Below are 12,357 nucleotides of genomic sequence, written 5' to 3'. Positions count from 1 at the left end.
TCCAATTTTGGAAATTGGCTTCTTCATAATGGAGATTATAGGTTTGTGATCTGATTGAACGTCAACATCAAAATTATAAATAAAATTGTGAAATTTTTGAGTAGCATAATAAATTGCCAATAGTTCCTTCTCAGTCTGACTATAATTTATTTCACTATCATTCATATTTCGTGATGCACAAGCTACTAATTTTAAAATAGAATCATATTTCTGGAACATACAAACACCTAAACCATTTTTAGATGCATCACATTGTAAAATAATTTTTTGATTAGGATCATAAGGGACTAACGCTGGTGATTTACAAATTATGTTCTTTAAATTATCAAAACATTTTTGATGTGACGGGAGCCACACCCATTCTACATTATTTTTAAGTAATTGACAAAGAGGTTGAATATGTTCAGCCATGTTCGGAATGTACCGTCTAACGTAATTAAATGCGCCCAAAATTCTTTGTAATTCTACTTTACTATTTGGTTTTTCAAGTTTACAAAGTGATTCCACTCTGTCAGGATCTATTTGCATCCCTTTATGTGAAAAAACTTGACCCATAAATCTGACCTCTTCTTGACAATATTGAAATTTGTCCCCATTAAACTTTGCTCCTACTTCTTTAGCCCTTTCTAACACTTTTTTAACAGTTGTATCATGTTCTTCTTTTGTTGTTCCCATAACAATCATATCATCATGACAAATCAATAAATTCTCTATACCTTTAAATTTATCTTCTACTACTTCTTGAAACAGATCTTGGGAATTTGATAATCCATATGGCAATACTTTATATCTGAAAATTCCATAAGAAGTTGCAAAACAGCATTTCCATGATGATGTCTCGTCAAGTTCTAAATGATGATACCCTTCAGAGAGATCAAATACAGAAAATATCTTTTTACCTATCATTTGTGCACAAACATCTTCCAATTTATGTACTACTCTTGGTTTGCGGACTATTTGTTTGTTTAGATCTAATGGGTCTAAGCATAAACGTAACTTACCATTTTGCTTTTCCACAATAACAATGCGGTTTATGCTTGCCCTGGGGTCAATTTCGTTAACTTTGACAATTGCCCCTCTTTTTGTCAACCTATCTAATTCATTTTTTAAATTATCTCTAATTGCGACAGGTACATTTACAGGTGGGTAACTTACTGGCTCAAAATTGTCTACTGTAGTGATCCTATGTTTACCACAAAATTTACCATGACCTCTAAAAACTTCAGGGTTAAGGTTTATAAATTTATCCCTTTCTGCTAATTCTAAAGTACCACAACTCTCAATATTGTTGATTCGTTTAACTAACCCCAAATCAATACATAATTTACCACTTAAAAGAACTCGAGTTGCCCCATTAATAATTGTAAAATCCTCGTAAACATACTTATTTTTATGTTTACAAAATAAATTTACGACACCCATTGTTTTAGCCTGAGTACCCTCAAACCCTTTCAGTACATAATGATTATCCCTAATTTTAAATTGTTTATCAATTTTCTTAAAAATTTTTAATGGAATTATACTTACATCTGCACCTGTGTCAAGTTTTACTTTAATTCTCTTGTTTTCAATTTCTATAATTTCATCCCAAATATTTTGACTACTTACATTTTGGTATACTTTATTGACATTTCTTACAAAACTATCAGCTGATCCATCACTGCTATCTTCATCTATGACATCAATATTCTTCACTCTACACGACTTTGCAAAATGGTTTAAAAGCCCACATTTCTTACATTTCTTTCCATACGCTGGACATTCTCTGGCCCCATGAGTTGATTGACATCTTTTACACTTGAATTTTTCATTGGTATTCGCTTTACTTCTAGAGTTATTATAATTTCTATGGCCCTGGTACCTATCTTTACGAACTTCTCCTATGTCTACATCTTTTCTTTCGGTATGAAATTTCAAATTTTGGTTCTTACTTTGTTCACTAGTTCTACAAAATTCGATGGCTTTTTGTAGGGTAAGTTTGTCCACTCTCAATAGAGCTTCTCTAGTAACTGGATCTCTGATGCCCATTAATATTTTGTCTCTCAGAGCTTTATGTTCGGCTGTTTGTTCTGGATCAATTTCATTATAATTACATGTTCGAATCAAATGTCTACAACTAGTAAGAAACTGCTCAAACGACTCTTCTTCTTTCTGGACCCTCATGATAAAATTGTATCTTTCAAATGATTCATTCATCCTTGGATTAACATACTTATCGATTAGTGATATCATCAAGTCATACTTGTTATTTTCGGCTTCTGGGATCTCGAATGTGGACATAATTTTGGCAGACTCAGCCCCAATTATATTTCTTAAAATTGACATTTTCATTTTATCTGCTGACTGGTCTTGTCCCGTTGCTAGTAAATAATCTTCGAAACTAGTCTTCCAGAACTTCCATTCGCTTGCAGCATTTTGATCCTGTAGGTCAAAATCTGGTGGTAATTTTACATTTATTCCCATCACTGCCATTGTAGGTTATGTATGGTACCTCGTGTACAAGTTGCTATAAATTTAGCTTTTCGACTGTAAACTGTAACCCAACTAGCTGTTTGACTGCGCCATGTTTAAACTACTTTATTTAATGGGTTATAAGTCAAACAATCATAGTATTGAGTAAACTTATATATTTTTATAAAACTTACTAAACAGAGCCATCGAACTAATGCATTATTAAATGTCAAACTTGCTTTTGTTTTGTTATAATAAATTTATTTATTTATTATAACACAATATTTTAATTTGTTTAAATAAAAATTGTTTAAATAATTATACAGCTTTCAAATGAGAATATTTATGTTTTTAACTTTAAAAGGTACACTTGTAGTAAGTTTTTCTAAAAAAAGCCTACAACTGGAAAAAAATATGTAATTTTCTGTTCTTATAAATAAATTAATCTATTATAAAAAAAAAGCAAGTTTGACATTTAATAATGCGTTAGTTCGATGGCTCTACTCGAGTTATTAGGAAACAAAAAAAGAATGAAGAAAATTGCTCCATGGGAAGCCGAGAAAATGCATTTTGTTAACGTATACCGATTTTGAACTTTGAGGGTTACATTTTCTTCAACCTAATTTTTGATTGGAATTTTGCTATTTTTGGCAATTTTCAAACGTATTATCGATAGTTTTTATTATAATAATATATGTTATTAGGATTTTAAAGATATGAAAATTGGTGTGGAGAAAGAGGACAAAAATAAAAAGGTGATGGTTTGAAAATTATGATCCTATTGTTTATATCTTTGCCGTAAATTTCGGTCAACTTTGACCGGTTGTATCTCAGGAACCACTCGTCATAATTAAACGTTTTTTCTTTTAAAAGAAGCGTCCTGCCGCTGAATTTCGAATACCGTTTTCACAATTTAATTTAGTTTAATATTTCCCGAGATATTCTATTTGTTTATAAACCAAAAAATTGTTTTTAATTTTAAAATATTCCTGAGGCCGCTTAAATAGTCCAATTTCAATTCTGTAAAGTACATTAGATAGGTATAGTGTCTTTTTATGAAAAAATCATAGATATTCTTATGCATCATAATTATTGTCGTTATTATAGCGACCGTAAATTTTTAATTAGCATTTCAATTGTTGCTAAACTGTTCATTCAATTTCCATCGGCTTCTGGAATTTTAATATATACGGAAAAGGGCTTTTACGTTACCATGTTATTTAATTATTGATTAACAACTACTTATCTAAAAATTTAGTTGAAAATTATAGATTTGGTTGGAAAAACCCGCTTTTTCCGGGGAAAGTTTTCGTCGAAGTAAATCGGAAAAAATTCGTCTATGCAGAATTTAATTGCGGTGAATTTTTATTTGAGTGTTTTTGGTCTAAAGTTAAAATTTTTGGAGTTATAGAGCAAAAATTGAAAAAAACATGATTTTCGGGCGCCATTTTGTTTATAAAAAAAGTAGCACACTATCTGCGGACTTTGCATATCTATATTATTAATATATACAATCATAAGATACGATTCCAGCAGTAAAATTGCTGGTAAATAACTTTTCCTTGTATTTTGCTAATTAGCCGAGAGTATATGTATTATGCAAATAGATACTCGTTTTTCGAATTTTGAAGATTTGCAAATTTTTTACCTCTTTGACGATTCAAAATTTAAAAGTTAAATTCGCCAAAGAATAGTTAAGATATTTATTATTACAAATTACTTAAAAATTACGCTGATCAAAATATTTTCAGAAATTTGGATAAGTTACAAAATATGTGTTATTTTATATAGGTACCTAGTAAGTACTGCAATTCATTACAACAAACCGATCATCTTATTACCACCAACTTCTGCTTTAAATGAACGGGATTTCTCTTGTCTCAAAAGAATCAAACCATATTGTCGAAACACCATGAAACAAGAGAGAATGTCAAGGCCGCGTCCCACCATAAAATAATTTGAGCAAACTGAAAGTGACAGTTAGTGACGTCACATCCTGAGTGTTCATTGTGGATAATAATGAAAAATTTTAATTTTAAATAAAGTACAAACAAGTTAGACAACTCAATACAAAAAATTTGATCAAACTAGACTGATAGTGAGAACACAGATTTTTAGAATTTCAAAAAAACTGCAATTGTGACGTCACTTTGACGTACTTCCGGAGTTTGCTCAAACTGTTTGATCAAATTATTTGATGGTGAGACGTGGCCTTCAAGTAAACCAAACAAAAAAATCTCCTATGATGATTTAAGCCTTTTAATTAGATGGTATACCTATATGAGGAGACAAAAATACCTTGCCGACCCTGTCTCTAAGGCCACGAGTCGCCACTGATTGTAACTCAAAAATTACTTGACCGATCCACCTAAGATTTTGCATAGTTTTTTCTTTGGGCATTTCGTGAGGTAACGCTGTCGAGATATATTTTTTGTTTAACAATAATAAAACAAGCTGAAAACGCGAGCATGATCATAACGAAAACTTTGTTTATTTACGTATTTTAATTCATAATATGGAAAATTGCTATTATGAAAAGTTGTTTAGAATAAAAAATTATGTTTTAATGTGCAATTATATCATTTTAATTTAAATGTTGTGAACTATAAAGATACTTTACTCTTGATCGAAATTCATATTTTTATATACCTCGTATAAAATTAATAAATTTTGATATATGATGGTTGCATCATAAATCTTAGAGCATGAAGAGCATTTTATGAAGAATTACTTTTCTTCGTCAAATTAAAAATAAAAAAGTTATAAATGAAAATGTTGTTGGTATCCATAATTTGAGAAAAATCTTCAAATATTTTTTCCATTAGAAGGATGTATTGCACATATCAGACCAACCATACTTTTTTATTCCAAACAACAGTCGGTTCGCTAAACTCGAGACACAAATGACTAGTGATTTTAGTCAGTCGTTTTACCAATTTGGCAAAAAAAAATAATTACTAAATAGTTAATAATTACTAACTAATTAGTAATTTTGACAATTTTGTCAAAATTGGCAAAAAACAAAAAATTACCTACTAAAATCACTAGCCAGTTATGTCTGAGTTTAGCGAACCGACTATAATAACAATTTACATTTCATAAAATATGGAACAGTCCATTTAGCATTATGTACTCCCATTAGAGGGGAGGCCGTATACTCGTACAAACCTTTTTAAAATTGTTAATAAATTATTGCTTTCAAAATACACTCAAATTGTATTTTTGAACATCGTATTTATTTTATATAATAATTAAATTTACTATCAAATGTCATTGATATTTTATTAATACTTAATTTAAAATTTAGTTTGACATTCACGTCAGTGTCAAACGCAAATGTAAATAACTTAAGCTTTGCTTAACAAATTCAGATTAAACAAGCTGAAAATGCGAGCATTAACATAACGAAAACTTTGTTTATTTACGTATTTTAATTCTTAATATGGAAAATTGCTATTATTAAAAGTAGTTTAGAATTAATAATTATGTTTTAATGTGCAATTATATCATTCTAATTTAAATGTTATGAACTATAAAGGTAGTTACTCTTGATCGAAATTCATATTTTTTATATACCTCGTATAAAATTAATAAAATTTTATATATGATGGTTGCATCATAAATCTTAGAACATGAAGAGCTTTTTATGAAGAAAAGAGTTATAAATGAAAATGTTGTTGGTATCCATAATTTGAGAAAAATCTTCAAATATTTTTTTCCATTAGAAGGATGTAATTGCACATATCAGACCATAATTTTGTATACCAAACAATATTATTTCATATAGTGTCGGTTCGCTAAACTCAGACACAACTGGCTAGTAATTTAAGTCAATAATTTTGCCAATTTGGCAAAAAAATAATTACTAATTAGTTAATAATTACTAAATAATTAGTAATTTTGCAAATTTTGGCAAAATTCGCAAAAAACAAAAAAAAAATACCTACTAAAATCACTAGCCAGTTGTGTCGAGTTTAGCGAACCGACTATATTTTAATTTCATAACAAATGGAACAGTCCATTTATCATAAAGGGGAGGCCGTGTACTCGTATAAACCTTTTTAAAACTGTTAATAAATTATTGCTTTTAAAATATACTCAAATTGTATTTTCGAACATCTTATTTATTTTATATGATAATTAAATTTACTATCAAATGTCATTGATATTTTATTAATCATTATCATCAGTAGCTCGACAACCCTTTTTGGGTCCTGGCTTGTTCTAGGATTTTCCTCCATTCTGTTCTGTTCCTTGCTTTGTTCTTCCAGTAATATTAATACTTATATATTTTGTTATTAATACTTAATATTTTATTAATACTTAATTTAAAATTTAGTTTGACATTCACGAAGTGTCAAACTCAAATGTAAATAACCTATGCTTTGCTTAACAAGTCGAAATTAAAAAACTAGCCTACTTAGTAGCAACGATTTCAGCTGGACGTTTAGTGTGTCGGCAGAAAATAAAAGGATTGTGACGTCACATTTTAGACTTTGAGGTCGATTATCTCGAAGACGGTTAGAAATATCGAAATGCCGTTTTCAGATTTGGATTAAGAAGAAAAAACTACATAAGAATCCATCGATAAATCTGATCTGAGTATTGCAGGAGCGGCAACGCAATAACACACAGACTTTGCGAATTTATAAACGAAATGTTTTCGTTGAATATGTTGATTTTCACCTTTTTGTTAAAAAAAACTTCGCTTTTTTGACTTCCGAGTGATACCTACCAAGAACTCAAAAATCGTTAAAAATAAGAAACTCAACAGCGTTACTTTGAGAAACTAATAAGCTAATAAAATCTTTTTGAATTTTTTATTTCACATGATCCAGAGACGACTTCGGATGTCCACCGCAAAATCCATTTTTTGAGGCGTCAGTAGTGGGCAAATGAGAGTTCTGGCCGCACAACCCCACCCCTTTTTGTACCCCCCACTCCTACCCTGTATACCCCCCACCCCTAATTATACAAAGGTGGGGGGTATACAGGGTAGGAGTGGGGGGTACAAAAAGGGGTGGGGGTTGTGCGGCCAGAACTCTCATTCCACCATTTTATACCCCCACCACATTACACCTCCCATCACATTATACCCCACCACTTTATACCTCCCACCATTTTGTATACCTCCCACCATTGACCAGGTCAACAACCGGTCAAGAAGACAGCGACCGATCAAGAAGTCAACGACCGGTCAAGAAGTTAACAAACGGTTAAGAAGTCAACGACTATTGAGGAATGAAGGGTGGGGGAGGTAAAATATATTAAATAAACAAGAATTAGTAACAATTGATTTTTATTTAATACATTTACACCATCTACACCCAACAAGGTAGTTTCATTTAGTACTGAGAATATGTAGTGGGAGTTCACCTCATTAAAATAAAACAGTTATTAGTACAAAAAATGTGTTTATTAATTACTATCACTGGTACAATAAAATCTAATTATAATATTATTACGTTTATGATTTACTTGAACCATCTTCAGAATCATGAATGTCTACATCAATGCCCTCATTACTACAAGTATCACCTTCGTTATTTCCTTCTTCCCCATATAAAGCAGATGGGAGAAATTTTTTTATTCTAATTAAATAACCATCCAATTCTACAACTTTTAGTAACGATACAAATCCATATAAACAGATTTGGTTTTTAAGATATAAGTCACAAATTTCAACACCTTTTTCATATTTTCTAGCTAATTCTGTACAATATTCTGAAGAATATGGGGATGGACGCACTGCACCATAAATGGCTTCATGAGAAGCATCAAATTCCAAATTGGAGAAAAGTTGGTGTAAACTTTCGACACCACTCTTTAAATCCGTAACTTCTATGTCGGTAACGTAACACATCCACATTGTAAATACAAGTTACTAGCAGTGAAGCTGAAGAACAACTGTATAAGTTTTCTCTACAACACGTTATAAACTAAAACCCCCCACCAACAGATGGTTAGTCCCCCACTACGATTTCATAATAAATCCATTTCAAAACTATCTACATAAAATTCGCGCCCATCATTATTTTCTTGTTCTGGTAGAAGTAGTTTAGCTTGTTGGATTAAATAATCGAGATTGTTTTGTTGTTGGTCAGGTATAAAGGCATCTATTTTGTAATGACCCCACGCTAATGTATTAATAGCCCCAGGTATAACATACCTCTTATCATCGTGGGAAGTTAAAGCAACCTTATTTTTTAACTCGGTATACATTTCATGTAAATGTGACTTAAATGTATACATTTTACGATAAATCTTTGCATTAGCATTATCAACCACTTGTTTGTAATCCGTAAATGTTAAAGATTTATTTATAACGTTTTTGGAAATCCCTTTTGCTTTTTTAAAATGTTTATTGTTACTCAATGTCACACAATAAGCTTTAGCACCAGTACCACAAAAATTTGTAATTGGTTGACCTTTAAACTCATCCTTTAATTTACCAACTACTGATGGTGTTTTGGGTATATTAAAAATATTATCTACTGGGTAATTAGATGTATCAAATAAATCAAGATTTTCTTTAATATCGCGGTACACGTTTTCTGTTTGAATATGTAAAATTAAAGAATCAGTGTCGGTATACAAAAGGGTTGCATCACCCATATATTTAGCTTTAATATAGTTGTAAAAGAAATCATACATACGAATTTTGGATATTTCTAAAATCGAAAAACCGACATATACGGGTTTGTCGTAAACAATTTTTAAAATATTCATTTGAATTGCGACTAAATTGTCAGAAAATATTGAAACTGAGTGGAAATTCGGCATACTAATAAATCCTTCAGCACCGATACTACCGGGTAAGTTTTCCCAGTGGGATAATAGTTTAATATCAACCCTTTTATCAACGTTTTCCATAGTTTTCCCATAAATAGAGTTGGTGTAATTCTTATATGTGCTTTTATCAAATTCATTATCTGAGGAATTGCGTAAATTCGTATTCAATTCAATATAAGGTTTTAACCACGGTGATTGAGAAAATTCTAGAATTCGATAAATTTTAGCTACCTTTAACCCTTGTTCAACACATTGTTTTAGATTTCTATAATGGATAATATATTTATGTTTCGGTAACAACGTTAATACAAGTTTGGGATCTTTACCATTAGGAGGTATTATATTTTCAGGGCAAAACGGTAAGTCGTTGTGATGATCATGCAATGTTTCAGGATATGTTAAATCAACTTCTAAAACATACCCCTTTGGAGATTCATCATCGATTGATAAACAATCAAAATTAGTGATTTCTACACCATCTAACCACCGAAAATCGCCATGTGGAAGATATTGACTCATAGCGTAACCATAAAGATTTGTTGCGTCTAAATAAAGAATATAGGAAGTAGGTTTAGAACAATCATAATTTTCACAATACTGATTATTTGCAGTAGCAAATCTAGTGCTACATTGACTTATACCTCCACGTATACCCTTTTTAAAAAAATGAAGCATATCAATATCTGTTAATAATTCAAGCTGAATATTAGTTTTACGCAACATGGCATCCCAGCTAAGTGATGGAGCTGTTAAATATTGAGCAGGATCTAATTTATAATTAAATAAACAATTACGCCGAAAATTTTCAAAAACATCAGCTAATAATAAAACATCCGATTTTAAATAAACATCAGAGTACTCTCCTAAATTTTTACAATCAAAAACTTCCCAAACTTGCTTAGCTCGTAAATATTTTTCATCGGAAATACCTTCACCTTTTAAAACATCGAAGAATTGTTCTTGTGCAGGTAAAGATACCTCACTAAGTTTTGAAAAGTTATCCAAGTATGAATAAGGGAAAACACCTTTCTGCCGTAACAATCCGAACTCTTCATTTGACCGACAATATTTTCGTAACTCTAGACATTGATCACCGTTGAGAGTTTTACTTAAATTATCTAGTGAATGAGGTAAAAATCTGAAAGAATCTACAAACCTTAATTTTAAATATGTATTTTGCTCTAGACCGCGATCAACTAAAAGTAATTTGGTAAATGATATATATTTTTCTTTAGTTTGTGCAATAACATAAATTTTTTCATTATTTTGAGCTAATTTTGTTATAAAAAGATGTGCATCGTAATTGGTTAAATTATGCATAAAAACAGGAATAAATTTTGGTAATTTGTAATTTAAATTACAAGCGTTATGAGCTGCTCCCGAAAACAACCCCGTTAAATGCGAATGATCTCTAACCTTCATTTCGTTAATATCGAATGGTTTATCACAAATGTGACAACACTTACTTTCAAAAAATTGTAATTCCTCTGCCGTTGTGAGTTTTTTCATGGGTTTAATATGTTTAAGGTATTTATGATAAATAGTGTAAACTTCTTTTTCTAGTTTTTGAATAAATGTTTCAGCCACATTATCACCACGGTAAATAATAAGTTGTGATAAGCTATCATCAAAATAACATTTAATATAAAAACCGAATGAATATGGTGTGTGCTGGTAGGTTTTAACAGTGAATGAGGAATTATCAGAAGGTGTCGCATGTTGTATCGGTTGTAGTATACTTTCAAAATCAGCGTATATAACAAACGGAACTTGCATTTGTTTATGAAAGTTGGAAAACTGTAAGATATTTTCTTTTTGTAGACGCCCAAATTTATTGAGAATCATGTCTGTAGTTGGAAGCTTAGTATATACAAAGTTACAATCATTGTCTTCATGTTTGTGAAGACGTTCCAAGGATGAGAAAAATTGTAAACAACCATTACATAAAAAAGTCTGACCATTATGATGTGATTTTTGACTTGATATTAACCGTGATAAATTTTTAATATAACAATAATGACTATTCCCGTTATCATCAAAAATAAGTAATAAATTAACATGTGTAGATTTTTTAGATTTTGTATGATACAGTGGTCCAACGATTTCCAATTGTGTAACATTATTTTTAAAACATTCACTGACCCCAAAAACGTTAATTGAAATATTATTTAGTAATTCAAATTTTGGTATATCTGACAATTTCATAGGGAATTCTATATTATGGAACTGTAAGAGACTAGTATAATGCGGATAAGAAGTAGTAAGATTGGATTTACCTGTCGGGTTAAAAATGGATGCGTTTACCGCCCAACCAAAACATGCTTCATCTTTATTCATTATATTAATGACCGCTTTTTTTACCTCGATTTGTCGTGGCAACCTGATATATGAAGAAGATCGTAGAGGGTTGTACTTATTGATATTAACTTCTAATGATTGGATTTGTAAAAGACTCCATCCAGAATCCTTTTCTTGTATTTCCGAAACCTTGGGTAATATTTCACTAATAAAATCTTGATATGCTTGTTTCAGATTAGTAGAAATAGTAATAATTTGATTTTGAGTATTAAATGATTTTAAATCATAAGTATCTTTTTCAGGTATTGTATACATAGAGTAAAGTTCTACATTAACTTTTATCACTTTAAATTCGTGTAAATAGTTATGTAGAAGACTCAAAACATTTCCCTCAATTTCATTAAAAAATTCCAAGTGGTCGGTGTGATGTTTGCTGCTAGTAAGACGGTAACTACTAATACGATTTTTAAACGAACTTGATAGTTTCTCAACCCCACTGTCTAGATAATTAATAACACTTTTGTGTGAATTACTACGTAAATGTCCTGTTAGCCCTCTTCCACAAATTTTTTTATAACAATCTTGACATTCTATAATATTGGATCTAGTCTTAACTGAACGGGTATTAGATGCTTCTGCGGTAGGACGGGAAGTTGCTTCTGCAGTAGCCGAATAGTTTATATTAGCTGATGTATCAACACCTGAAAGTTTCACCTTTTTCACTTTATTATTAAACCGTTGTGGACAACTTTCCCGTTTATGTCGAGTTACACTGCTTCTGCTGGATAAAACTTTTAAACAGGAGTCGCACTGCAT

The 12,357-nt window shown here is 30.7% G+C and overlaps 1 protein-coding gene across 1 annotated transcript; it reads right to left on the bottom strand.

Annotated features, from left to right (window-relative positions):
* Positions 1-8,433: 8,433 nt before the first annotated feature.
* LOC126885373 (uncharacterized) lies at positions 8,434-12,357 on the bottom strand. Its single transcript, XM_050651931.1, has one exon. The coding sequence runs from the start codon at positions 12,355-12,357 to the stop codon at positions 8,434-8,436; it is 3,924 nt and encodes a 1,307-aa protein (XP_050507888.1).

This window comes from Diabrotica virgifera, chromosome 5, assembly GCF_917563875.1.
Source record: "Diabrotica virgifera virgifera chromosome 5, PGI_DIABVI_V3a".
NCBI lineage: Eukaryota > Metazoa > Arthropoda > Insecta > Coleoptera > Chrysomelidae > Diabrotica > Diabrotica virgifera.
Note: the sequence above shows the minus strand (reverse complement) of the source record. Positions and strands in the feature narration are given on the sequence as shown.